General features: G+C 39.5%; 1 protein-coding gene and 1 long non-coding RNA gene across 3 annotated transcripts; both read right to left on the bottom strand.

The window, feature by feature from the left end:
* Window positions 1-2,864: 2,864 nt before the first annotated feature.
* SLC25A17 (solute carrier family 25 member 17) lies at window positions 2,865-20,818 on the bottom strand. 2 transcript variants are annotated; one of them, XM_027885034.1, is made up of 9 exons: window positions 20,661-20,818; window positions 16,558-16,618; window positions 15,430-15,496; window positions 12,818-12,969; window positions 10,687-10,803; window positions 9,838-9,983; window positions 7,786-7,881; window positions 4,008-4,090; window positions 2,865-3,511 (listed from the first exon to the last, which is right to left on the bottom strand). In XM_027885034.1, exons 1-9 carry the CDS (start codon window positions 20,802-20,804, stop codon window positions 3,364-3,366), a joined length of 1,014 nt encoding a protein of 337 aa, XP_027740835.1. In that variant the 5' UTR covers window positions 20,805-20,818; the 3' UTR covers window positions 2,865-3,363. The 2 variants fall into 2 exon arrangements, with proteins under 2 accessions (XP_027740835.1, XP_027740836.1); XM_027885035.1 differs by lacking the exon at window positions 20,661-20,818 and adding an exon at window positions 17,867-18,094.
* A 2,465-nt stretch (window positions 20,819-23,283) lies between these two features.
* Window positions 23,284-25,884, bottom strand: LOC114058079. The gene is made up of 3 exons (XR_003571367.1): window positions 25,840-25,884; window positions 25,057-25,188; window positions 23,284-23,814 (listed from the first exon to the last, which is right to left on the bottom strand). It is a non-coding gene; the product is annotated as an uncharacterized LOC114058079 (long non-coding RNA).
* Window positions 25,885-27,625: the final 1,741 nt, after the last annotated feature.

Here is a 27,625-nt window from a genome sequence, read left to right on the forward strand (position 1 = left end):
TTTAGCAGCCCTCAGCAATTCAACAACATTACATAAGACAAGAAGAATATATTCTATCAGCTGCATCCTCCTAACTGAAGCTTAGTGAACAACATTTCTGTTATACGATATGACGTATATACGCAAATAACATTAGTAAATAAGTTAAAATGTGTTAAATACTGTCCTACTATAGAGGCAAACAATCTATGATCATGAGAAACATGGTCTTGAATGCAAATAGGAGCAGAATTCATTCCAAACATTACAGATAGCTGAGAAGCCACTTGCTTCAAAATCTCTACGGTACCACAGGAATTTCCTACCTTCAGTCTAAGTGTGGGGTGGGGAAGAGAAAGAACAGCATAGGATTAAATTTAAATCTCCTAAACTGAGCCAAGGACAGAATTATCCATGACGGAACTTGGCTAAGACGGACGATCCTCTCTGCTGCTGTCCTTTATAATCATCTTCCCTTTCTCTCTTCCATCAAAAATAGTATTAAAAAAATTAGGGAGAAGGTCTGTTTTTCACCTGAGGATGAAAATACTTCTCGTTAGGTTCTCTATAAGTGAATTGACACAATTTTTTGAATGGAACACACAGTTACATACTGACAGCACAGCAGAAGTACAGTGCACTGGCAACTGAGGCTGTCACTGCAGGTACCCGTGCTGCTGCCACACCACCTCGTACTCCGTCTCCATGCCTATTTCCAGCTTCAACTGCCACAACTGTGTCTGTTAGGAGTCATTTTTGTCCAAAAGAACACTTGTATGTTTTGTGATGTTTGACATGGAACTCTGTCATTAGTTCTCCTACAACTATTTTTTTCCAGTGAAATGACCAAATTACACAGAGCCAGATTAGCTGAATCATGTCTTTACCCCCTGAAATTATATGTTTGCTTGTGAGGGGGGACATCAGCAAATAACAGTTTACATAAATATGTTTTAATGTAGAGTAAAATGATTGTATTTCAGTTTTATTTCCGGACAGTATTTATCTACCAAGGGTGACTTACAACTTACAAGTACAAAGATTAGAAATAGTCTTTCACAGTTTGCTTTGATAAATTACACTTTTTTAATCTCAAAGATACTCACCTACACCTCCGAAGCCAGAAATAATTTTAGGCATTCTAACAGAAATGTCATCATCTGTTCAAACTACACCTGAGAAAACTAAGGCAGAAGTACCAGGTGTAACATGAACATTTGCCTGCTGACTGAACGAATGGCTGAACAATTCCTCAACCATCCATAGTTTGGCTCAGTTACACTACGTTAGTCTCTCAGTTTTTTCAGACTAATACCTAAATCAGTACTAGAGAATGGCGAAGCAAAAAAAGTTTGAAATGCCACAGGTCTCCCACTAAAAGGAGACCAGAGGTGTTCCTGGCTTCAGTAGCTTTTGTTTTCATTCCTTTATGAAACTGTTTCATTATAATTGGTCAGCAGAGCCAAGCAGAGAGTTAAGTGCAAAATGTCTGTTCCTTCCAAACTTGATGATAATGCAGACGCAGCCAAGGCCAGCACTGCTCTGCTACATGGGGCTTCTGTATTCAGCTGTTTTGCAAAAATGAGATACTTCTTTATCCCTTTGAATCCACACTGGCAGGCAGACAAGTATTTTTTGGCGAGTAAATTCTAGCAAGCATTTACTTTCTTCTTACAGGTATAGCAACCAAAAAATACTTCTGCAGGAATTGCTCCTTCACGCTACAGATGGCAGAAACCTGAGCTGCTGAACTACAGCTCCCAGCAGCCCCAGAGACTTCAGCCAGAGTGGCATGAGAACCACTATGCTACCCTACAGTGATTCTAACACCATTCAGGTGAGGTAGCTTTTCAAGAGCCATACTACCAAGTCCAAATTTCTTACTAAAAAAACACCAAAAAAACAGCAGACTACCTTTCCATGGGGCACCTTGCTTCAGTCAGAGCATTTTCACAGAAAGTTTCAGAATTGTCATTCATTCTTGTCCAGGGGTGAGGTCTCCAGTCTTTCCTTAGTTTTCATCCTTTAACAAAACTATAATTACAGCTCATTGCACTTTTTCATTCTCACTTGTCATATGTAAATCCTACCTGGACTGAAAATCATCCAGCGTTGAACTGGATTTTTCTTGTACAGATACTCTGAATATCCTTGAAAGAAGAAATTGGCCTTTATTCTTATACAAAAGACAACATCTGCAGAATTGCTTTCCAATTTCATACTTAAAATTAACACTCCAAAAAAGGTGCCATTTTCCTATTCAGTAATGTATTTCTTGCAGCTTTTAAGTCTTTTGCCATACGTTCTTGGTGCTAAACTGCCATATACTTTAAATACAAAACTATTCTTCAGAACAATCCTACTGAAAATTTAATGATGGACAGCAGGATTTAATGTGGATTTTATGGGCAAAGACTACTGACCAAAACTATGCAAAAAGAACATACACATATACATTAACTGGGACAACAGTTATGACCTTAATGCTTTATGGTCTGGGAAGATCAGTGGAAAAATAATTAAAGCACATTTTTGAGATGGCAGAGCAGTTCTGAAGCATAGGGCAGTGCCCCCTGTCTGCATGAGAACAAATGAATTCACATATTCTCACAAGGAATGGGGTTACAAAAGTTCACATATTTCTGTGTAGCAAGTCCGTTTTCTTGAGGCAGCTTGAAGAAGCAAGAGGTTGTGTTCCTTCTATGTAGCCAGTATCTGCATTCAAAATTTTCAAGATTCAAAATAGGTAGATTCAAGAAGACAGAATGCCCACTTGCTTGTAACACACATTCTAGCAGTTCAGAGATCTCACCACCAGGTACTCAGGGCAAAACAATGCCACAACCATACTTGAAGGTAAAAGAAAACTATGCCAAAAATCTTACTCGTTATGAATTATTTTAATGAACCAAATATGAAGTGACATAAACACAGGTCAAGGAAAATAACACAATTTTTTGGGTGCTGTGTCTGAGTCACCCAAGGAAGATGAAACAAAACCAGCCCCACCAGCTGCTGACAGAAGGTAAAGATACAAGAATAATTAAGGACGATTTGAGAGAAAACAAGAAAGCATAGTGAGAGAGAGTAATTCTTGCCAAGAATGTCAACCAAATCATATAATAGTTAATATTTCATGTCAAATGCTTAAATATGGTCTCTGGTTTGTTTCTTAAAGCAGTGAGTCCACAAAACAATAGGGAATGGGCTATCCCTGAATTTGTGGCAACAGGTCCTATAGAGCATATTCCAGATTCCTCCAAATACTGGAGACAGCTGGCTAAAAAAAGAAGTAGAGGAAGTGAGGACCCTTTGTTACCCAGCCTGGTCTCAGAAACGGAATGTGTTTTCTAGACCCCATAATCTTTGGCATAGGCTCCTTTATCAGTGCTTGCGTGAGTGCTTTAATCCCATGACTGTGAAGGTTGCAGCAGTCAGTTTCTCATATACCAGAAACATAAGAGCAGCAGTAAGGACTGTCTGCAGGAGCTTTGCTTCAAGGCCTTTGTAGAGTCCCACTAATCCAAAACGCCTAAGGAGGAGAAAAAAAATCAAACAAGAAAACAAGTGTGAATAGCTTTCTATAAGTAAATCAGTACACTACAGCAAAGAATTAATATCACAAGTTAAAGACACCTCTAGGAATCTTAAACACATTCTTGATCTCCAGTGCCAGCTACCTTTAATAATACTTTAAAGAGAAAATTCTGCAGAAACTTAAGGTCTTTTGTGCAAGAAACCTGCTTTTCAAGATGAGAGGTGGAATGAACTGGTATCCATATGTATCCTTGATGCCGCTTACTTACAAATTAGGAGAATTTGGGTTTGTGGACTTATTCTGCAATATATTATAAAAACCAGGTTGACTGAAATGGCAAAAAGAAAAGGGAGGCAAAAAGAAAAAGGGAGGCAAAAAGAAAAAGGGAGGCAAAAAGAAACAAAATTCAGATCCAGTAACATTTTCACTGTATTAGTAATGTTCAAGTCTTCTATGTCATGGTAGGAGAAAAAAAAATTAGAAAGCTCACCTCACTCTCTGTTGAAGAAGGTAAAGAACATTTCTAAGACTGCCCAGTGTCCGGTTCTCTGGGTTCAACCTGTGGCGTCCAAACTGAAAAAAAGGAAGAGCAGTTTCTTGTACTATTTCCCCACAGTGCCTGGCAGAGAATGCCACACATACATGAAATATTGAGAGCCTATCTTAAACCCCCTTAAACATTTTCCATGTTATATGGCCATCAGCAGGGAAATGAGGCCAAAGCTCACAAAGCAAGCATTGAAACTCTGTAGGCTACAATACTTTGTTTTGGGTTTAAGACGGATTCTAACAAAGTGTTACACATGGCCGCATTTCCTCTCTTTTGGTTGCTGTGGAAGAAAGAGTTTTCAAGATTTCAAAAGCATAATTTGCAGGGTCTTAGTAGGGATATGACATTCAAAGCAAGTTCTTTCTGGCTTGCTCAGCTTTCACTTGACAAAGGTTCAAACACTCACACATCTGCAAACCATTACTACGTTGAGACTGCACAGCGGAACACAAAACTTATCTGCCCAGCAATGGTCTTGAAGCAAAGCACTTATGTGTGAACTGCTGTAGAAGAATCCAAAATTGTTTAATACACCTACCTGGCCTAAACAATATTTCTCTTTTACTCCCTGCACTTGCCTATCCCCAAACTGGTTTTTAGCACGCACAATAGCTGCTCCTGTAGTTTTGTGTCTCAGAGTTAAACCAGCAATTTCAGCAACTTCTTTTCTAGCGTTCATTGATACTCTTATCTGATCCAGGTCGATAGTACTGTCAGCAAGCTGTAACTATGAATTATTAATATACAAGAGTGGCACATCTGTATTTATAACAGCACAGCCTAATAGATTTTGAAGCCTATATAAAGCATCTGTGCTAAGAAAGGTGAACTTGAGCAACTGCGTGTGCATGAATTCTTCCCAGAACTTGCTGAAACAACTGCTGCATCTCAGGTATAAGAAATTACCATTGACAGTAGGTAAAGTATGCAAGCTGATTTAGGCAGTTCAGAAAATTATGGAAAATGCCAGGATGATACTGTGTGTCTTAACAACTCAGATGGAAACAGCAACAAAAGAATGCTAGTGGAACCCTTTATTAGGAAAAATATGTGCTCAAAATCCACAATCTTCTCACCAGCAACTAACTAATTTGATATTGATTAATCAATGTTAAGAATTACTGTCAAAGACTCAGACACACCCCCAAAAAACTGCTAACTACGTTCCAAGTTACAGTGTCGGTCACTGTCCCAATTACTCATAGGCTTCCAAACTACACCAGGATTAGGTGCTTTGTTCTCTTTTCTCCACCACTGGACAATTTTTGTACTGCAAAGATTCATCAAGAGAGAAAAAAAACCACATTAATTTCTCACTAGGATGTTAACAGTTCAGTGTTTACTGCAGAAGATTTCCTAAAGGGACTAGCATTCTCCAGGACAGAGAAAAGAGACTTTAAAGAGAATTTCTTCAATTGGGATCACTAAGAACATTAGGCGTTGCTGTATCTCCAGAGGCAATTTTAATTTATCTGAGCTTTACTGACACATAGGCTAAAGAACAGTTTCACTGCATAATGAGTAAAACCAGTATCATGTATGTCACGTGTCATCCTAAAAAGAAGATAGACATACCAAATAGCACAGCTGGAAGCTGCCACTACTGTCAATTACACAGGATAACTGTTCATTTTATCAAGAAGAGTGCTGTGCCAAAGAGTTGAAAGCAAAGGTGCAGAACCTTCATTACAAAGAACCCTAATAACTTCCAAACAAAAGTAGGTTTCTAAAGGTTAAAGGCTAAAAAGAAAAAAAAAGAAAGAGTCCTATACTTCTACTTTGATGACAGAACTTAGTTACGATTTGTAAGTTTATATGAATTACATTCAGCTTGTATTAGCTCATGTGCAAATCTGCTAAAATTGTTTCAAAAAACTGCCTACAACCATATAAAGCATACTTCATGCAGAATGCTATTTCTGAAAATACTAAAACCTTTATTCATAGTCTTTTTCTTTAGCATCATTTAGTGTGAGTATCAAAAACTTTAAACAGAATAATGCTAGCTTTAGATTAGAAAATGCATCATGAAGCAGAGCAAGTCTGAACTGGACAGCACAGGTACAACAGATGCATATTTCTTCTGTTTTCAGCAGAAATGTTCAGGGCTCCTCGCTATTCTTTCACAGAGCAAAGGGACTGAAGTGACGCCTAGTGATTGCAGAACTAGAGAGAGGGTGCTTGTGTTCCCCATCATCACAGGAAGAGGACGGCCCTGCATGGAGAAGTATCATACAGGCCACTTCATTTCACAGTGGGCCAGTGTGAAAAAAATCCCCGCTCCCACCAGGACACAGATGGCGAGCTGTGCTCCCGCAGAAAGGCAACTCGTCACTGCTCGGGAAGCCAGCAGTGTCCTGGCTCACTGCAGCTGAGGTCAGCAGGAAGCTGCAGCTGGGCAGTACACCGAGCTGGCAGCACAGCTTACCAGAGCTGTCATTCTTTTTTAAAGAATGACACTGTCAGCATGAGACAGACGAATTTTATTCAAAAAGCTAAAAGGAGACAGATGAAACATGAAGCCACAAGACTGTAGCCACTTCTATAGCAACCATGGAAAGGAACAAGGGCTGAAGTTCTTACAGGGATGTAGCCCCATGAAACCTGCACTGCTGTGCAATGTTCAGGCTAAAACAGAGCACTCCAACTTTCCTTCCAGTTCTCCTTCACACCAGCAGAAAACACATCACAAATTAAAAACAGACTGATGTTGCACCTTATCCAAACAGAGCTATATTTGCTTAAATATTTTTCTGTGTCTGTCACTCCAGTAATAGAAGCCGTCTTATTACTTTAGCTCCTGAGAAGGCTGTTAAAACAGTATAAGACATTGAATGAAAGCACTAGCTCAGCTGATCAAAAATTATGAAAATTTCAGGAAAGATGGCTCCTGACAAAATTACACAGTAAACATATTCAAGTCCTGTTGCTTTGAAATATAGCATCCAAAGCACTTTTTTAAAGGTTATGAAAAATCAAAATACATTTATTCCATTCTAATTAGAGAGAAGAATAACTCAAATAATTTAAAAATTGCTTGAAAATTGCTTGAAAATTACTTCTTCCAGACGTACAATTAACAAGAAAATTCCCATATTAGAGAAGTCTGAAAAGTGATACCCTTAGCATGGAAGGATAATTTTCAATAATTCAACTAATTCTCAAAGTTTATACAACTTTTAGAACATAATGGCTTTACCATACATTCAAGTTAAGGCTTCTCCTTACTTAGGAAAATAGCATCACATTTCATGTGGAAATGTTTATTAATATTTAACTGTTATAAAAACAGATTTAAAAGCACAGAAATAAAGTACAATATGCTTATGCATGGCCAGGTCTCCTCCTTCCTCCCCCCCCCCTCCCCCAAACAAGTTTTGTCTTGTGTCAATATTTCAACAATATTGGTACATCCTGAAAGCAGCAGCATTATCCAGCAGAGATACGAACCGAAAGTAAGAGTAAGTGCAAGTGTTACCATTACCACTACAATTAGCCTACACAGCCAGGCAAGTGGTTAAAGACATTTATGAGGGAGCTCAGCTTCCCCTGATGAATCACATTCTGGATACTGATAAGATCAGGCCTGCACCGTGCAAAAATACCTCCCAAAATGATGGGACCATTAATTCAAATAAAAACTAGCCATATGAATAAGGCTTGCATGATACAAAACAAGTCAGAGGCAGAGTTACCCTGAAAGGAAATTATTACTTACCCTCAGAATTGACTGTACTGTCTGCAGAGGATAAGTGAGGGTCGTGGCAACTGCTTTGGCTATTGCACCAATGACAAAAGCATCCAAAGATGTGAGCTGTTCAATAGATAAAGAACATATTTACTTCCAGATTGTACCAAAACAACCAGTTACCCATATATGTTTGGGGATTCTGAAGCGGTACCTGCTACCAGATTATCTACGGATCTTTGACAGGAAGATTTCAGGAAGTCTCTGGATCTTCTCAATTTAAAGAGTTAGTTATAGTTCAGCCAAATTACTTTCCCACAACTCGAGTTTATTTTGTTACTTCTACCTGCTCTTGCATTTCTCACTATAACTAGGTTACTAAAACACAGTTGATACAAGGCCATACAACTAGACCAATTTAAATCACCAAGAGTAGACAAAAGATAAGGAAGTCTCATTTAAACATACCATCAATCAATAAGCATTTCAGGTTTTGCAAGTAAAACTAACAAGTCACATGGTGCTTGTGAAAAGGTGACAATGAAAGACTCCTTGAACATCACCCTGTAATCCCAAGGCATAATCACTATGCTCTCGGGCAGAATTTTAGTTGCCTTGATGACATAGGATAAAAATCTCATCCCCTATTAGTTAAGAACACCTGCTGGAAGCCCATCCTCACTGCCAAAGCCCACACTGTTCCAGGATGCACCAAATATTTTGTTATAACATATACTGATTACACAGTGCATCTCAGTCTAACAGTGTGAATTAATAAAGGAAAATAAGTAGATGCCTATATCAAAATGTGCTTAAAATTTCCAAAATATATTGCTTGCAATCACAAACATGCTTACACATGCACATCTTAAAAGGATCAATCTCATATATTTAAGACACTCAGGGAAAGACCAAGCAGGAGGAAAAATATTGTCCAAAATAAAAATTACCATCGCTAGGTAAAAAAGAAAGTATTTTCCCTCTCCACTGATCATGGATAAAGAAATGTCCTAATTTAAGGTGGAACTAAGTAATTTAAAAGAAACACAAGAAATAAATATAAAAATAAATATGTCATTAGCCAAGAGGCAAACAGCAGTGCAGAGGGAATCTCAGCTCATCACACAAAAAATGTACTGCCCATAATGTAACTGGGTAGATCCATCAGGTACAAATGGAGTGCTACAGCTGCAGTACTAACTAAAGACAGTAAAAATCTGAAGCCTCATTGATGATGCAAAATCTCGTGTAAAAATAATCTCACTATGTCTTGAGGAAAAAAAAGATGGCTTTGTAATGTACTGATATGACCTAACATTTTAAATCAGACAAATGCAGCCTAAAATCATAAATTAACAGCAAAGAGTCATAGCTTAAACATATATTATGACATTTTCTGAAAATGAAACGAAATGCTCTTCAGTTTGCCAGAACATAAAAAGAACATGACTTCAGCTGAGATTCTACATCTGATATCGTGAGAAACAACAGAATAAGGAAACAGAAGGGGACTATAAATCAGGGACAGAAAAGTGATTATGCCTCTATTTTAGAGAATCAGGAAGGTATGGTTGCAATATGGTTCAATTCTAGTGCCCATCCTTGGAAAATTACACTGAAAAATTGAGGGCTTCAAGAAAAAAATGTTATTAAAATGACAGGGCCCAGAAAAAAATCTGTGATACTTTGAAGGCTTAATATATTTGACTTACTGGAAAAAGGGTTAAAAGCAGACTTTGAAACAGTCTGTATGTAAACACTTATAAAAGATATATTAGAATTGAAATCTCTAATTTAAATCAAGACTTGTGAACAAATGTAAACGAATGTGGACAAGAGGTGCAATTTTATTTTTACAGGTAGAGGAATTCATCACAGGAACATCTTTCCTAGGGACATGAAAGACTGACATCTCATTTCATGATGCCAGATCCTTTTTAGATACACACTAACTCAAAAAATCCCTCCAAAATATAAGAACTAATATCAAACCTGCATTTCTGAATTTGTTCAAGCAGTGCATATCAAAGAACCCATCCTATAGCAGAGCATGATCACCATCTGGCCTCAAAACATACTCACCTGCAGCTGCTTTTTCAAAAGCTTTCGTTTAAAGCCTTCATAAAACATGAACTGTATGGCAGGATTGAAGACCAGAAGCAAGGAGGGGAAAGTACCATTCCACAAAGCTAAGACTCCTTCATCTCGTATTATCTGATGAAAGGCATCTGAGACAAAACGTGGGGGGGAAAAAAACATTAAAATTTTGAGTACAAAACAGTTACCATAAAAGGTAAGAGGAGTTATACTTAAAGCCTAATACTCGAAGTGTATAAAAATTCACTGCAGACTTTTATGCAACTATTTTTATCTTCCATTTTAATTTGGAAGTCAACAGAAAGCTATTGACAAAGGAGGTTCTTGCTCACATCACCACCAACATAAACAAAGCTTATCATCTGCAGAGACATCCTGCTCCTTTTAGTACAAGCATGGCATCAACATTAAGGTCTTCTAAGCCTTCTTCAAAATTACAACAATATTTATTTGTTTGGTTAGTTTTAAAAGGAAGGCAGCCTGAACATGTGGATGATTAAGAGATTAAGGTGAGTGAAGTTTAATTTGCAGACTGTCTGCCCAAACTCAGATTCCCATCTACCACCTCACTAGGCTCACTACTGCTCGAGTACCTGGATGATAACATACCTGCCTTTGTAAAAGGCATTTTAGTCACAGGGGTGCATACTGCAAACTTTTAATTACCATCAGAAATAACAAAGTCCAGTTTCCTGTAAAATTCAATGACTGCAAATTGATGGAAGCACAGATATTACAGAGTGAAATCAGGTATATGAACAAAAGTCTTCGAAGTCCTTGATATATTTAATTTCATTAACTTTTCTTTGGTTGAAGACAGCAACAAGTGCTTACCTATTATGCCTCTATAATTGGTTGGTACAATGTCTTCATTTCTGAATTTTGCTCCCTGCAGCTTCAGACGTGTGTTCACTACCCAAAGAGGAGTGGTCAACAGTACATTCACAACACCTAGTGCAAAACACAGCAAAAAGAAAAATCAGCAAGAACCAGAAAATAAGAAAATTTATAATTTTCTTCTGCCCTTTTCCCCCCAGTTCCCATGCTACTGAAATTTCTGAAAGGAAGAAGAAAAAAATTAACAGAGCATATAGAAAAAGTAAATGACAATTTTAATGAGCTACTTCAGGTATCCCCCTGAAGCCCCACCACGAATTAGTTGTCAGCAGCAGGAAGATATTTCTGCTACTCCTCCCCAAAACTAAAAACTAAAACAAATAGTAAAATTTAAAGAAATCTGCCCCAAACAACAAAACACACCAAATATCAACACGTTGAAGGAATCTTAAGTGAGCTTGTTACTTTCCTGCATCTTACACTACACTGGAGCACAAGATACTCTGCTTTTTCACGTCCCACTTCACAAGGGCTTGCTGCCTGCCTACTTTCAGAAAGAAATGCTGAGCATCAAGGTTAGGTATCTCTCTTTTATAAAGCGAAATAAAACCAGATCAAACACTGACAAAAGAATGAGAGTGTCTAGCTTCTAGACTCACTAAGTACACTTAAGATGGAATACACAGGATTTTGCAAATAAGACTTAGAAGTGGCAAGAGATTGCACACAAAAACCCAATGGTAAATCTTGAAAGTTGAGTAATAGAAATTAGGATGGGGGAAGAGAAAGATACAAGCACACATATGGCTGCAACAATTATGTATTGCAAAATACAGATCTAAACTCACAGGGAGGAGGATTAAGTGACGTTACTTTTGTAGTCAGCTGGTAGAGTCAGTTACTTTGAAGTAACTATGAAAAAACAAGCTTCTCATCTTTCTTATTAATATTTCTGCATCTCAGAAATTAGCAATTACTTCTACACTGGTTGCTTTGGTAGGAATCTGAGTGAAAGATCGAATTATTCCATTGTATTGAGATGGACACACTACATCTCTATCAAGAACAGTAAATCCGAAAAAAATGAAAATTTAATACCTACATTGTGCCTGTTTGTTCTTTTCCTTTAAGAGAGTTCAGAAAAGTGAAATATAAATGTAAGAATATTTCTGTATCCTTCATAAGGAGTACAGTCAGATCTCAAAAGAAGCCAAAAAAAAAAAAAAAAAAAAAAAAAAAAAAAAAAAAAAAAAAAAAAAAAAAAAAAAAAAAAAAAAAAAAAAAAAAAAAAAAAAAAAAAAAAAAAAAAAAAAAAAAAAAAAAAAAAAAAAAAAAAAAAAAAAAAAAAAAAAAAAAAAAAAAAAAAAAACCACAAAAAAAACACCACCAAACAACCACAAAAAACCCAAATCAAAAATCCAAGACATTTTTTGCAGGTTTGGTTTTTATTTTTTTTTAAATCAGCTTGTTTCTGTGTGGTCGTGTGAGCAATTGTTCCTGAAGAATATTACTGGCAAACACAGGCACACAGTGGTAATTTTTCACACTGGATTTGCTACAAAAATCATTGATGTTATCATCCCTTCAAAGAAGCCACTGTACCATCCACACAGGAGGATGGAATGAAAAAAGAACACAGGTCCCACTGGGCCCGCATGTATCTAGGGACTCCCTGTCACTTTCAGGTGACAACCCAAAAACAAATCTAAAAACTGACACCTAAATGCTTACAATAAAATTCCTTACCTAACTGAAAATACTTCAGAACTGCTTATCTCTTTTTCTCTAAATAAAAAAAAAAGCAACTATTACCTCTCCCTGCCACTTATCTTCAACATCTAAGTGCTAGTGCTTGGATACGTGGCAAACACCACAGCAGACACAAATCCTACACCAGACCACAACAGCATTGTGCTTTGTGCCAGAATTCACAACAGGAACGGTTTATGCATCTTCTTACAAGGTGGGAAGGACATAAAGGAGCAATCAGAAAGAAGCAAGTCTGCATACAGCGGGAGGTCTGACCACTCAGTGTGACCTCCAGAAGATTATTTCATAAAGAAAAACATTAGATAGAATATACAAAAAAAAAAACATTCTTGACAAAACAGAGATTTTTAAGTATTACCTGCAACAACTCCAAGAACCAAGTCTTTTCCAGTGGTTGAATGCTGACCTTTGACCCAGAGGGCTTTAAGACTATTAAATGTATAAAAATAAACAAAATTGGAGCAGCAAAGGCTGGAGATAACAGGGAACCATCCTCGATATGGTGCCAACCTAATGGAAAGCAAAAAGACATAGTAAGGATCTGGTTGATTTTTCATGTTTTTGGAAGATCCCAGAGACACAACACTGTACACTACATAAAGTACCAAACAGATGTGTCTTTATTATCAATGCTGACAAATCATACTAAATTCCAGAATAAAGAAAAAAAGCAGTCCAGATTCTCACATAAAATTTCAAAATGGAAGACTAGTTATTGAAATTAATATACTTCACCAAGAAGAGTTTTGCAAAGGATACGACCTGGGGCCCGAGATATGCAGGCTGGAGGAATTTCTAACAAATGCCTGGCAGTAAATTCTGGAGCAAATTAGTCAGGTCAGTGAGAAGAAGACATTACTAGTTAACTTCAACTATATTAATCACAGATGAAAAACCGAATATCATCTAAATCTGTCTTGATTTCATAACAGCTGACTAACAAAGCTCCCTTCTCTGACAGGCCTGATGAGCCTGTAAAACAGGGATACCTCAAGAGCTGCCCTACATTCCCAGCATGTTCTACAAGACATCCAAAAAGAGATAATGATATACACCTTCACTGGAGTTGCACAGAACAGGGAGAGAACTGGTATCATATTAAAAGCATAATAAATCTCCTCCACATCAGTGATTATGGAGGCTCTTTAGTATTCGTTAAAATATTGGGAATACATAGAATATAAGGATCTCCAAGGAGGTTGTAAAAGATGCAAGGCCGGTAAACACACACACACAAAAAAATCTGACTGCTTTTAGAATGTAAATGCTAGTTTTTTGTCTCAAATCCATCAAATGCTTTTCCCTCCCATGTAACTGGGAATACACCACATTATTAAGACTGCTTCTGACGTTACAGCCTTAGCTAAACATACAGTTACAATTACAAATTAAATGACTATACAGTTATTCATAAGTCAAATTAAAACAATTTTTATATTACCTATCTCTTCTGTGCTGGAAAAGAGAAACATGCTGTGGGGACCATGTCCTCTAATTGAGAGTGTTAGTTTGGTTTTTCTTGATTTATTAAGAACAATTTCTGATGATTTTCAAGTGAAACATCTTGCAGTACAAAACATGAAACTAAAACAAAACCCATGAGTTTCTTTAAATGACTTAAGTTGTCAGTGGTAGCATCTGTAATTCACACACAAATACTTCCGCACACAAAAAACACTAAGTTTGTGTTCCAAACTGTGACTCTGAGAAAAACCTCAGTGTACACTAACAAACACCTTTCGAATTACCTAGAAAAAGATGGAAGTGCAAGTAAGAAAGCAAAGCTGTTTGATAAACTTCTGCAGAAAGTCCATTAGGTAAACCTATTCGCTTTAGCCAGATGAGAAAAGCAGTCTCACAAAAGTATATTATGAGACAAGACTCTAAAGCTCATGTGAACAGTACATTTATGATCTCGCATCACATTTCAGTTTTGCTGTTGTTTGGTGGTTTTTTGTTACTTCAAACACATTTCTAAAATTAGTACCATTGCTCAGCCAGGCCTTCCCAATACCTTTGGAAGAAGCAGTGTTCCTCTCTTGCCAGAGTTACTGATTTTTCAGTTTCACAGGAAAAGTAGGATGACCACTTTTGCAGTCTCTCCACACCAGTTAACTTCTTAATTTTTCTTTTTAACTCCTTTCCTTTTACCTTTCTTTTTTTAAATTGAAGTTTACTTGCCACCCTCACATGACAAAAGCAACACAGGAATGTGAACAAGAGAGATCTGAACTGGCAGAGAACTCCTCACGTGTACAACTGCCAACTGCCCAAGTTCAAAGGTGGCAGAACGTTATGGGCCAAGTTAAACTTTTGTCAACCTGAATGTCCTAGAAGCTCTGGTCTACTTGGGAGTTCCAGGGATTCACTTAGGAAAATACTTCGAACAAGGACAGGCATACAACTGTTTTTCCCAGCCAGCTCAGCTCAGACTGTGGCAAATACAAAAGTGAAGCACAGCCAAAAGTTAACTGCTTTTAGATAGATCTTGAATCCCACTGGCGTAGAGTCATGTGTTGTTTATGTCTACACACTTTGAGGCAGGAAAAAACCTTCCAACTGGGAAACATGCCTCAATTCTCCTTCTGAAAGTGGCTCAGCTGCCCAGGAGTTTCATCTTGACTATGAGAAATTGACACACCCAAGAATCCAGGCAGACAGAGCTGGTTGATCAGGTAGGTGAAGGTACATTTGCATTTCTGAGGAGGCACAGCTACCTCTCTAATGAAGGCACAGTTACATCACTGAACAGATCAATTGCATAAGGTGCTCAAGAAAGTTAATCCTAATTAGCTAAAGATGAACACATAAGATTATGCAAGTCATATCACACTTACATGGAGACATTTCAATTCAGAACAAAAATCCGTCCACATAGATACGAGTTAACTATTCCACTTTAAAAGCAAATTCAAATTAGTTTTAGAGCTTGTCTACACGAAGATAAGCAGAAAATTAGTATCTACTCACAGGCCTTCTTCTTTGATTATTTCCAAAAGGACTGCCGGTGTTGTCTTAGATTTCCGCTTCTCATCAACTGGAAAACAGAAGAATCAGACTCTTAGATTATTCCAATTTTTAGCACTATTTTTCGAGTCCTTATCCTCGCTATTCTGAATATACACCAGAAGCACTTGTTTATTCTTCCTCATACAGGATAGATGCTCCCTATTTCTGCAGCAATTCCATAAAACATCTCCTTGTTTTCATTTGCTAGGTAAGGCTGCTTCCTTTTTTAACTTTTCCCCAAACCAGCAGGTTCTGCTGTGCCCCAGGGTATCTGTAGTTACCAGTTCCTGATAGTTGTGACATGAACTGAAGGTAGGCTCCCCCTTAGATAGGGGACTAGAATCAGGCCTGCCTAACTGCTCTCAAAATTGTTCCTTGGACACCAGACTAGCACCAGAGCGCAGAGCAGGTATTTGCAATCCTGCAAACAGGTATTTGGCAGCAGCCAAGTCTTAGCAAAGCACCATCTCTTCCTGCATTGAGAGCTGTCCAACAGCAATAAGGTGCTCATTTCTCAGCCACATACTTCTGACAACCAGGCTGATGATCTCCCTTGAGTTCTTTATAGAGCTTTAGTTACAGTACTAAAATGCTTGGTGATTCTGTGACTTTTGACTAGAAGACAGAGAGTTAGAACAACAAAGTTTATACTCGGATGCATTTTTGTAAATATCGGATATTCCTAATCCCAGTTCTAATCCTGACTTTTTCCTTTAAACCATTCTCAGTAATAATTCTAGACTAGTTTTTCATGATAGTGCTCCTGAATTTTCAAGTATTCTCAGCAGCCAAAAGCAACAACACACAAATATAACCCTGTGCAATCTCACATCTTTGTTTTTTTCTTTCGTCTTAGATAACCATTTAAAACCCATGTCTGGCCACAGATCACACAGCCTTTTCAGCTAATTAAAAGGTTGCCCAACACTTTCAAAAGAAGAATTACCTTCAGCTGGAAATACTGTGTTAGTGTTAGACAGGTAAGATTCCTGTTCACATAAAACATCCCCCTATAACCACCCTTACAAGTGCCCAAGTCAAGATGAACAGAAACGTCATTGTACAAAGAAACTCGAGTTTGACACTTACCCTGAAGTCTAAGCCTAGCTGTATCCAAAGGAAAAAATACAGTCATTGCAGTCATACTGCCCTGAAAAACAAAATAAACTGGCTATATGGTGTATCAGTTGCTTGTACAGTGCCTGCTAAACTCTTTGTAGCCCTTCACTTCTCACCCAGAAACCAGTCTGCTGAGCAAGTTTAGAAAGGGGATAAACTCCATATAGAACAACGTCTACATGAAATGGATTTTGGTCCCATACTTACAAATCAGGGGTTTTTTTCTCTTGGATTAGATCAAGCTATAACTAAAACCATTAAAAGCTTTTTGCCCAAGGAGAAAGTTTTTGAAGTCCAAGAGCTGATCAAGTGAGCATCAGGAGACATATACACTGCACTTTCTCTACCTCCCATTGGTCTCAATACCCAAATTTTAGTTTAAAAAAAAAAAAACCACACAAAGAAACACCGATACGAACAGCACTGTGTTACAATAACCTTGTTTTGACATAAGAAAACAATGACCAAACTGAAATTTCTGTTCATTAAAAAACTGATAGTACATGTTTTTCAGGACTTAATCTGGCTTTGCACTAAATTCCAGTTTGGGCAATAAAGATCAGCTGCCAAGACACCCTCAGTGGCATGAATTGCATATGATGAATTTAATAAATCATGACCTAGATGTCACCAGATTCATGTCTTGTGAATCCAATGCCCTCTTCACTTCCTGTGTGATCCAATCATTAAAGCCTCTAAATGGAGAAGCTTTCAGATACTGTCCTTTACAAAAGGTTAAATACTGTATTTGCAAATACCCCTATCTCCCATATAAGCCGCTGTTCCCTTTCTCTCCCTGCCATCACTCACCTTCTTCATTTTTTAATACTCAAGCAATAATACTGCACAGCTTTTGGAAAACAGATCCAAGAAAAAAAAAAAGGTCCTGGCTTGATGTAAACCTGTTTTCCATGCATCAAGTGACTGCTAAAGCTGTGGCACTTTTCCATTAGCAGCCATGCGAACTGTTTGAATGGTGGGAAGCTCTGGGATACAGCAAGTCACACAGATGTTGTGTTTAAAGCACAGTGCACAGTGTGACTTGAGTTCTTCTAGAGCTGTGTTACGCTACACGTGTAAGTGAGCTTTGCCTCTGGAAACACTCCAGCTCCTGAGCAGGCTGCTTGGATTTATCTCTACAACCAGCAACAGAGGATTACTTCTCAGGTGGCGTTTCCTCACTAGGGCAACTCTTGGTTGAAGTCTTAACCAGATTTAGGTTTCTCCAGTTTTCATAACAGCAGGCAGGTGATGAAGGGAAACACTTGGCCACAGTTATCTGGTTATTTTAACCCATTCAGTTTGGGCTCTTGCCAAAACAGTTGGTTCTGCCAGGTACTTGTCCTGTATCTGCACATTCTCGACACCTACCATGTACCCAGCTGGACAGCAAGTAGGGTTAATGAAGCCACCTGACTAAAAATTTGTAAAAAATACATTTCAGTTAGGTTAGTGCCAACACGAATAAGTGCCAGGAAGAGCCAAAATACACCTCCTAATGATGGCTGCATTACTGCAATATTGAAGCCAACCTCAAAACGCAGTTACACACACCTACACACAGAACAAGACTGCACAGTCACTACAACTTCCAGCCTTCCCCTGCTCAATTTATCCTGCTTCCATCCTCCCAAAGTGAGATCCATCTTGAATCTTACTCTCAACACAATCCACCATACAGCAGTGACACACACACACACTTGCACTCAAAATTAGAAAATGGAAATGGGGAAATAGCTGGGCTAGTGTCACAGAGGACAAACAGGTGGATGCAAGGCGCAGAAGAGACTATACCAGTGGGAAGAGATCTACACTGATCATCTAGTCCAGCTGCCTGACCACTTCAGGGCTGACCAAAAGCTAAAGCACACCATTTAGGTACTTTCCAAATACCTCTTAAACACTGACAGGCTTGGTGCATCAACCACATCTCTAGGAAACCTGTTCCAGTGTTTGACTGTCAAACTGGCTTAAAACTTGTATGAAGCTGTAGTTCAAGAGAATGTCATGAGATAACTAAGCCGACCTAACAGACCACTGCAAATAAAAGACCTCTCCCCTCCTTTTGCTAAATTGAGGGAAACAAACTCAGAAAAGCCAAATTAGATTTCTCCTGGGTTTACAAATGGAACAAGGCAACTAAATGACAAGAAGGCTGCCAGAAGCATCACATGAAGAAGACAGGGTTTCACAGCTAGAAGGAAGGAAAAGGAGAGGGATCAACAGGACCAGTCCTTTCCCCAGCAACAAAAGGCCTCAAGATGGGCTCAAGATTCCTTGCTGAATCACACTTGAGACCAGCAGGGAAAGAAAGTCATAGTACCGATTGCAGGAACAGATGCTGACATGTATGACCCTGCAGTGTTGGAAGGATGAGGCTTTGCTGTCAGCCTTCCCACCACCTCCCTGTCAGCCTTGAATCTCGGTAGTTTGTCAAGTCAAGTCATTTTACCACTGAATAATCACTAGGACAGGTACAGACTGGTTTATGCAATCCCAGGCTCTTGGTCAACTGTATTTGCGCCCCTGCCTCCTCCAGTCTGGCAGCATAACTTTTCAGACACCTACACGACGGTGCAGACAAAGAAACTAATCTGGCTGAAAAACAACTTTTTCCGCTGGGCTACTTCTTCTGTCAGATCAGTTCAATGATCAATCACAGCACCAGACAAACAACTGTGCAGTAGCTGAGAGGTGGCCAGAACAAACGGCCTGAGGTGACTGCTGCCAAGAAGAGCTGTACAGGACCAATGCCTGAAATTTGGCTTTCCAAATAATAGTAATAACAAAAAATTTAAAACATATAAAAAGGCTAAATACTATGTTTCAGACAACACTGAGAGTCAAACAAAGCAGCCTGACTACTGCTATAAAGCTCCTATAAAATTCTCATCCCTACAGCTTTTGCAACAAGGTTACATTTTAGCTGCATGCAGAGTTAAAGAATAGTTACATAATTCAATTAAAGTTCAGGGGAAATCAAGCACTAGTTTGGGGTTTTTTTACTGCTCACAAAACTATTTCTTTGTCTCAAGTTCAACTAGGTATGCAAACTTTCAGTATATTAGAAGATAAAATTTATCATGTTGTGATCTGACATGTGCTTCTGACTCAGTACCTCAACACAGCTCTGTTTATGGCTGGATTTACGACTTTGGTTCACACCACAAACTTTGTTCAGAGGCACAGCCTGATTACACCAATGTCTTTTCAAGGGTGAGAAGCTAACAGCGAGGGCTAAAGAGTAATACTGACTTCTGTAGAAGCCAGCAAAAGGAGAATGAGATCATTTGAGAATGTTCCATGTTTTGAAAGCAGAAACAAAATCCCCATTGCCTTTGATGCTTAAACAAGCTGACTTAAAACAATTGAAAGAGCAGACAAAAATCTTGTGTTTATTTTTAATAAAAGCAAAACATCCTTTAGTAATTTTTGTGTGTGTTTTTTTTTTCCCTTTTAGAATCAGTCTTTATCACAGAATAGCTAGGATTGGAAGGGACCTCTGGAGATCATCTAGACCACCCCCCCTGCCAAGCCAGAGTCACCTAGAGCAGGTTATGCATCCAGGTGGGGTTTGAATGCCTCCAGAGAGGGAGACTCCATGACCCCCCCCGATTTACAAGTGCCATGGGGAAAAAATGTAATTCAGTAAATGACACAAAACCTCCTCGGGCTGCACTGCACTCGCCTTATATTTTGATTAACATCTATGCACTGCCTCACCCTTCGCAACTCCTAAGCGTTTGTGAGGCCGTGGCAGGACGACGATGCCCGGTGCAGCTCTCGGACGGCACAGCTGAGGTGCTGCCCCTCCGCCTGAGCTTCTGGGAGGCTTCAGCCCTCACGGCTGCAGTGATGCCCGGCTCCCGACGCGCCGCGCCGGCTTTCTGAGGGGCACCCCTGCAGCTCCTGCCGGGCTCAGCGGAGGTTCCAGCTGCTCGGGCCCAGCGCCGGCCCCGAGCTGCCCGAACCCCGCGCCCGCCTCCCCGTCCCGCCGCAGCCCAACAAAGGCTGAGGACGGCCCGCGCCCCCCGCCAGGCCGGCACGGCCCTCTCCCTGCCCGGCTCGCTCACCACGGCCCCGGACACGGCGTGCACCAGGCTCTCGTAGGAGGCGACGGACGACATCGCGGCGGCTCTCGGGGGCTGCTCCGCCGGCCGGCCCTGCGGCCCCGCGGCCCCGGCCAGGTCTCTGCTGGCGCCCGCCGCCCCCGCCATGGCGCCCGCCCCCGTCACGTGCCGCCGCTGGCCCCGCCCCCCCGGGCCCCGCGATGGGCGGGCGGGGGGAGGCGGAGGGGCCGCTCGGGGTGGTTTCCGCGGCTTTTAAGAAAAATACAGGATTAGGAGATCTGGGAAATGCATTGTTGTTCCTTCCTCTGAAACTACAATAACGCCTTTTCCCTCCAGCACCAGCTTCGCTTTGAGAGGAGGCGGCTGGGAGGAGACCTCATCAATGCCCATCAGTATCTGAAGGGAGGGTCCCAGGAGGATGGATCCAGGCTCTTGGTGGTACCCAGCAATAGGACAAGAGGCAACGGGAAGAAATTCACGTACAGAAAGATCCACCTGAACATGAGGAAGAACTTCCTTACTGTGAAGGTGACCACGCACTGGAACAAGTTGTCCAGAAAGGATGTAGTCTCCTCACTGAAGATATTCAAGAACTGTCTGGACACAATCCTGTGCAGTGTGCTCTAGGATGGCCCTGCATGAGTAGGGAGGTTGTACAAATGACCCACTGTGGTCCCTTCCAGCCCTACCCATTCTGTGATTCCCATTTAACATAAGCATTTAATTACAAAGAGGAAGCAGTATTTAACTTTGCATTCTGATTCTGCATTTTTTCAAACTACAGCCCCTTCTACTTACATAGAGCCCAGTATCTTTAAAGTAACGCTTTTTCAAGATAATAATTTCTTATTCCATGTGGACCAGTCGAGCCTGATGCATTTTCAAACAGGGATTGTTTAATCTGGAGAAAAGGAGGCTCCAGGGGGACCTCATCACTCTCTGCAACTACCTGAAAGAAAACTGAAGCAAGGTGGGGGTTGCTCTCTTCTTCCAAGTAACAGGTTACAGGAAAAGAGTAAACAGCCTCAAGTTGCACAAAGGGAGGTTTATGTTGGATATTAGGAAATTTTTTTTCACTGGAAGGGTTGCCCAGCATTGGAATAGGCTGTCCAGGGAAGTGGTTGAGTCACTATCCCTGGAGGTATTTAAAAGACATGCAGATTTGACACTTGGGGACATGGTTTACTAGTGGATGTGGCAGTGCTGGGTTTGCTGTTGGACTCAGAGTTTTTTCCAAATTAAACAATTCTATGATTCTATTTTGTTTACTCCTTTTCCCTGCCTATAAGTCCTCACTCCTCCTCCACTATCATGCCAAGAGACTGCTCAAGGCGTGCAGCCGAAGCACACCACTACAAACAGGCATCTCCTGGCTTGTCACACCCTTTGGTGGCTGAGGATGGAATGAGAAGTCCTACCAAAACAGCACCAGGCACAGGTAGCAAAGCCAAAGGACAGGGGAGCCACAGCTCATAGCAGTTAGTCAGGGCACACAGCGACAAGGCTATTAAATACATTGTTTGGGAAAATGTCAATAATCCTATAGCCTTTGCTTAACCTTTTATGCTTGAGCTGCAAGAGCTCTTAGTGCTTACACCTGTGCTATGAGTCAGCATACCATCCAATACCTAAATAAGGACAGGGCAGTTGAAACATTACACGCTTCACAAGAGTTTTTACCACAGTTGGATAAGCTATTTCTTTTTGGGAAGACGTCCCTTCATTAGGTGGCTAACAGACCCCTTGTCTTTACCCTTCTGTGGGGAAAACACCACTATCTTCTCTGAGGGACTCAGGATGTAAAGAACATGGGCTACTCTGCCTAAGGCAAGTTTGAGAAAAACATTTTTCCAGTGCAGTGTTCCAGCATCCCTGTGCTCAGACATTAGAGGCTGATACCAGCAGAGGCCACAGTTCTTTTATACAAGGCTGATACCGCTGGTAATCCTTTTTTTTTTTTTTCCCCATATAAGATGCCTGTGATGGATACACTCACTGACTGAGTGACGGGTATTTTGGTTGGGGCATCACCAAAAAGCAGGCCTGACTGAAATCACCCCTGTAGTGCAAACCCAGAGAATCATCCTAAGCTGTATCTTACCCAGGAACAAAGGAGTTTAGGCCATGTCTTATCAGGAGCCCACAATACCAGTCTGAGCTGGAACTGAAACTGCTATAGCTGCACACCAAAAGGGGGGTTGACTGCAAGTCAATCACTTTATACTCTAAATATCTGTAGCCCCATGAGCCCACTGAGCTCTCCCATATGGCAGTGGGCTGCTTGGCAATGATTTCACTCTTGAACAGGGATGCCTATTAAGGTTAATTCTAAAGGCTGAAAGACCCCTTGACCAAACATCTGATACCTATAATGTGGCAGTGACAATTATACATTAAGCCTAAAAGTATATTGTATACTAGTGTTAGTTTTTTATATATCCAGCTATAGCTTAAGATCAGAAGTGTACCAAGTAATAGAGTGTTTGACTGGAGTCTGAATTATTGTTTATACTATCACTTAAAACACTGTCAAATCAGTTTAATTAGCATTCAATTATTGCTTAATAACAATTCTATCATCATCATCAGATTTTTATTCAGTTGTCAATTAATTATCCTTTGATCATTGTCATCATTAATAAAACTATTTTAGTTAACCCCACATTGATGACTTGATAACCCACCTGTGACACCCCCCTACCTGCAAAAGATTCAAACCTTAGTTTAGAATTAAGATGTACACAGGTCACTAGCTATCTCCTGACACTAAATCAGCCAAGAGCAGCTTAGGTTTTACAAAACCAGGGAACAATTACACGAAGTGACTTTGCACAATCAGGTCCACGAGCTTTCGGGAGAAATGCCTCAAACAGGACACAAACTCCCATTATTGCTGTTCTTTGTAACTGTCCCTCTTGTGTGGAGGGAAACTTTCACCAAAGAGTCAGTTTGTACTGCAGAGTGAATTTCCATCCTAACTGTGCACCCAAATAATTCTATATTATTATTATTATTCTATTTGTACAACACTATGCCCTGTATATATTGCAAAACAATATTAACAGCTAATGTAACCTGAGTATTAACAGGTAATGCAACAATTGCAGTATTCCAAAAGCAACTTACCTTACTGCTGGGACATACAGACCTAGTGAAGCTGTCCAAGAAATACAAGGAAAACAATAAAGTTAAACAAATGTGCCAGTGTGTTCTACAGTGAAAAAAAAAAAAAGAAACCTACCTAAAAACCTAACTACATAAAAAGTTCCACCAAGACATGCTCTTAGGTCTTCACAGAAACACCGCAAATTCAACAGGTTCCCAGGCAAACACGAAAAATGCACAAGTGCAGTTTAAGCAAGGATAGAAGGCCCAAGCTACCTGCTTCTCCTCAAATCTGTCAATTCTACTAGAAAGCCTGGAAGAAGTGAACTAATTAAGCAACTACAAGTATGAACACATACTCTGTACATGAACTACATCTCAGTCATTTCTTGTTTGCGTAATTCTGCAGATTCCCATACAAGGAGGTAATCAATCTTGAGAAACTTTATCCTTGATGGATTTTGACTGGCCCACAACTTTTTTTCTGAATCATAACAAAGAATGAGGACACTGCTGGTGACTCCAGAGGTCATTTTACTGCCTCTGCACTATGTCTTACCTTAGAAAAAACAGGATAAACTCTGAACTTAAAATAATTCTACCCTACTACTTTTCTTTATTCTAAAATTATTAAAAAAAAAAAAAAAAAAAAAAAAAAAAAAAAAAAAAAAAAAAAAAAAAAAAAAAAAAAAAAACAGATTCAGAAATGTGTATGTCTATGTCCTTTATTTGTGCTTAGGGATTAAATTCATTAGAGTGCAAACATGTTAAGGCAGAATTTAATGACTACTTTCTGAATCTGTTGCAAAACTTTATCTCTCAGAGAAGGTGGATAAACTGGATTATACTCCCAGTACCTCATAGATAAAAGCAACTAGAGATTAACAAATGAGATTGCATGTGCTGACAATCTGAATTCATTAAATAGAGCAACTTGATCACACCAACTTGTCAAGATCAGGTCTAAGTACTAGGACCATGGCAAAACCAGCCTATTCCAGAAGAAAGCACTGTAATGACAAACATATTAAAAAGCCCATTTTTCAAATATATGTGTGCACACTTTGCCTGAACAGATTCTGAGTTCTAGATTGATGCAGAATTTTCCTTATGCGCTTCATCTAGGTCGAGGAACATCGGAGAAGTTGAAATTCTTTTAAATTTAAATTACTTGAATATGTCATTATGAATCTCCTGTTACGGTATTTTCTCAACTGCCTTATTAGACCAAATGTGCCTTAGCCACCTGTAGTTTTACACAGACTAAATAACTGTCAAACACAATTTTTGTTACCTTGATGTTGTTGTTTTTTAACCCCAAGCACTTGATAAATGTCTAACATCTGTTCTAATTGCAAAATTTTTCTGGTCTTCCAGACTAGTAATTCATTCCAGTTCACATTTTTTTTTTCTTCTGGTTTGGTAACTTTTCACACAAGAGACAAAAGAAAAAATGTAACAGATTAGAAAATGGCTTCTGAAAATCTGTTTTTTTCCAAGAACTTCTCCTCTTTATAGGATAACACACAAGAAAGTGAGGACAAATCATCCTGTAGAACAGGTGTGTTAATTTGTCCTTATAAAGTCTTAACAAAGAGCCATATTTCAGACCCATTTTTTAAAAAAAATCTGAAATAAGAAAGCACAGGTGGCATTTGGTGCCTTTTTTTTTCCAAATAAGAAATAGACACCAGTGGCTGAGCATCAGTATGGATTTTCTCTAATGAAAGGCAGTGCAGTTGGTAGCAGCTCAGATATTTAATTCTCAATATAGTACCTTGATATTTTTCCATCTAATTCTGATGATTTCCTAAATTGTACCTTCAGCCTATTTTAAAAGGTAATTTTGTTGAACATTGTGCTGGGTTTTATGTGATTTCAGCAATGATATTTTTCTTCCTGAAATGCAAATTCAACTAATTTCTAGTAACTCTTACTCGCTGTGACATTAGAAAACGAAATGTTTCAATAATGGAATTCAATCTACAATTACCTGCTTTAGACCTCACCTCATTATTTACTTTACACAAGTACCTTGTCTTTCTGAATACCTTTGTTCTATACAAATCATGCTTACCATTCGACTGCTTCAGCTGCTGTGCTTCAGGAAGAAATTCCAAGATAAACTGCTAATCCAAATCTTGTAATCCTTCACAATTAATTTTTTTACATAGAGTAGCAACTCGTATTCCTTGTAAATTATTCCCTGAAATAAATGATTGCACATTAAAAAAAATCCTGTGCAACAACAAAGATGCCAAAATTTGTAACCCACTTACTCAAAAAAAAAGAACCGTAACACATTCTGCAAATACTTTCACTTCTTGACAAGATCTCAAGCTTGTCTGAGGTCATCCATCTAGAATATACCTTTCAAAGTGTATTTGACAGGTCCAGCAGTAACAGTTTGTTAGAAGGCTTACAAGATAACATCTGGATCTGGTTAGTCATCAAGATTCAGATTTACAGGAAAGTCCTCAGTATTTACATTCAGTGGGACCTCAGGATCTCCAGTCAGTAGGGAAGAAGAAAGGTTAATCTTACATGAAGTTCCTGTTTGTGAGGACCATATCAAGTGAATGTGACTTACCTATGCTCTGATTCACAAGGTGATCAATGACTTGTAGCCCAAAGTCACATGAATTTTATCGTTGCTCCTTAGCACAGGTCCACCAGTCACCTCTGATCTGCTTCATTTCTTTGTCATACTAAAAGTGTTCCTGCTTCCCCTGTATTTGCATTTTCTTGTATCACACTACTACCTCCTAGGACTTGTCTTGTAGTACTGAACATGAAGGTGTCTGCATTCAATTGGACACTGCCATTTTTTACTCCAGCTCTGTGGTACTACAGAACTACTTCTCTACATTTCTGTCCTTACTCCATCATGTAAGAAGCAAGATTGAGGCCCACCACTGCAGAGCTCTGAATAAGGTTCATGAGACACCTTTCTTCAGGCATCAGAAGAAAATACTGCTACTGTTTTCCGGTCAAACTACCAATCCACTTCAGTACCAGTAACTTCCAGTAGCAGACTGCCCTGCAGCGAAAGCAAACAACCCTCTAAACTCTATCACCAGTTCAACAGCTTGCTTGCTCTACAACCCTGAAAGCACTGAGGCATTCCTCAGCTTAGATGCCATGTGGGATTGCAAAGGGACTCCAAACACTTCCAGTAAGTAGCATGCCGTGATCCATGCGAATATACATGCCAAAGCTACCCCGGCTCCAGCTCACTCTGGCTAGGTCCACAACCTCCCATCCCACGGGGCGAAGGTCTCTGATCAGACAGCAGTTGCCATGAGCTCCCATAATATCATTTGCTCTTCCATCTCACAGAAGAGGGATGTACAGGCATATGTCAGAGTGTGGTTTGTATGAGCTTTATGGAAAAGCCCTGAAAGTAACAGACAAGAAAGATGAAGCGGCATTTAAAGACATTTTAAACTACAGATAGTACTTGCAACAAGCTGTTTCTGTAACATTTTTTTTATATGGCTTTTACATTAAAAAGCCTTTACATGGCTTTTTAATACTCATTTATTGACCCATTCTGCCTCTGGCCTTATCACTGCTCTGCCCAGGCTCATCGCACCTGCTTTCATCCAACTTTGAGACAGTCTGGCTCCAGCCCATCTGATCACTGCCTTCCAACAAAGAAAATCCAAACCATTTTGACAAAGAGTATTTATTTGCAGTGCAACACTGAAGCAAGAGAAATTTTCAGAAAAATTCTGGTAAAGGCACCAAGCTTTGCATTCTCCACATTAATATGCAATAGGGCTCCGTGTGAACTACAGCAGCCTGGATGTGACAATTGAACTGACACTTATTTTCCCTTGGGTCAGCAGGTGAATGACTGA

Source organism: Empidonax traillii, unplaced genomic scaffold, assembly GCF_003031625.1.
Source record: "Empidonax traillii isolate 1590-97213 ecotype Southwest subspecies unplaced genomic scaffold, ASM303162v1 scaffold159:size1039807, whole genome shotgun sequence".
Taxonomy (NCBI): domain Eukaryota; kingdom Metazoa; phylum Chordata; class Aves; order Passeriformes; family Tyrannidae; genus Empidonax; species Empidonax traillii.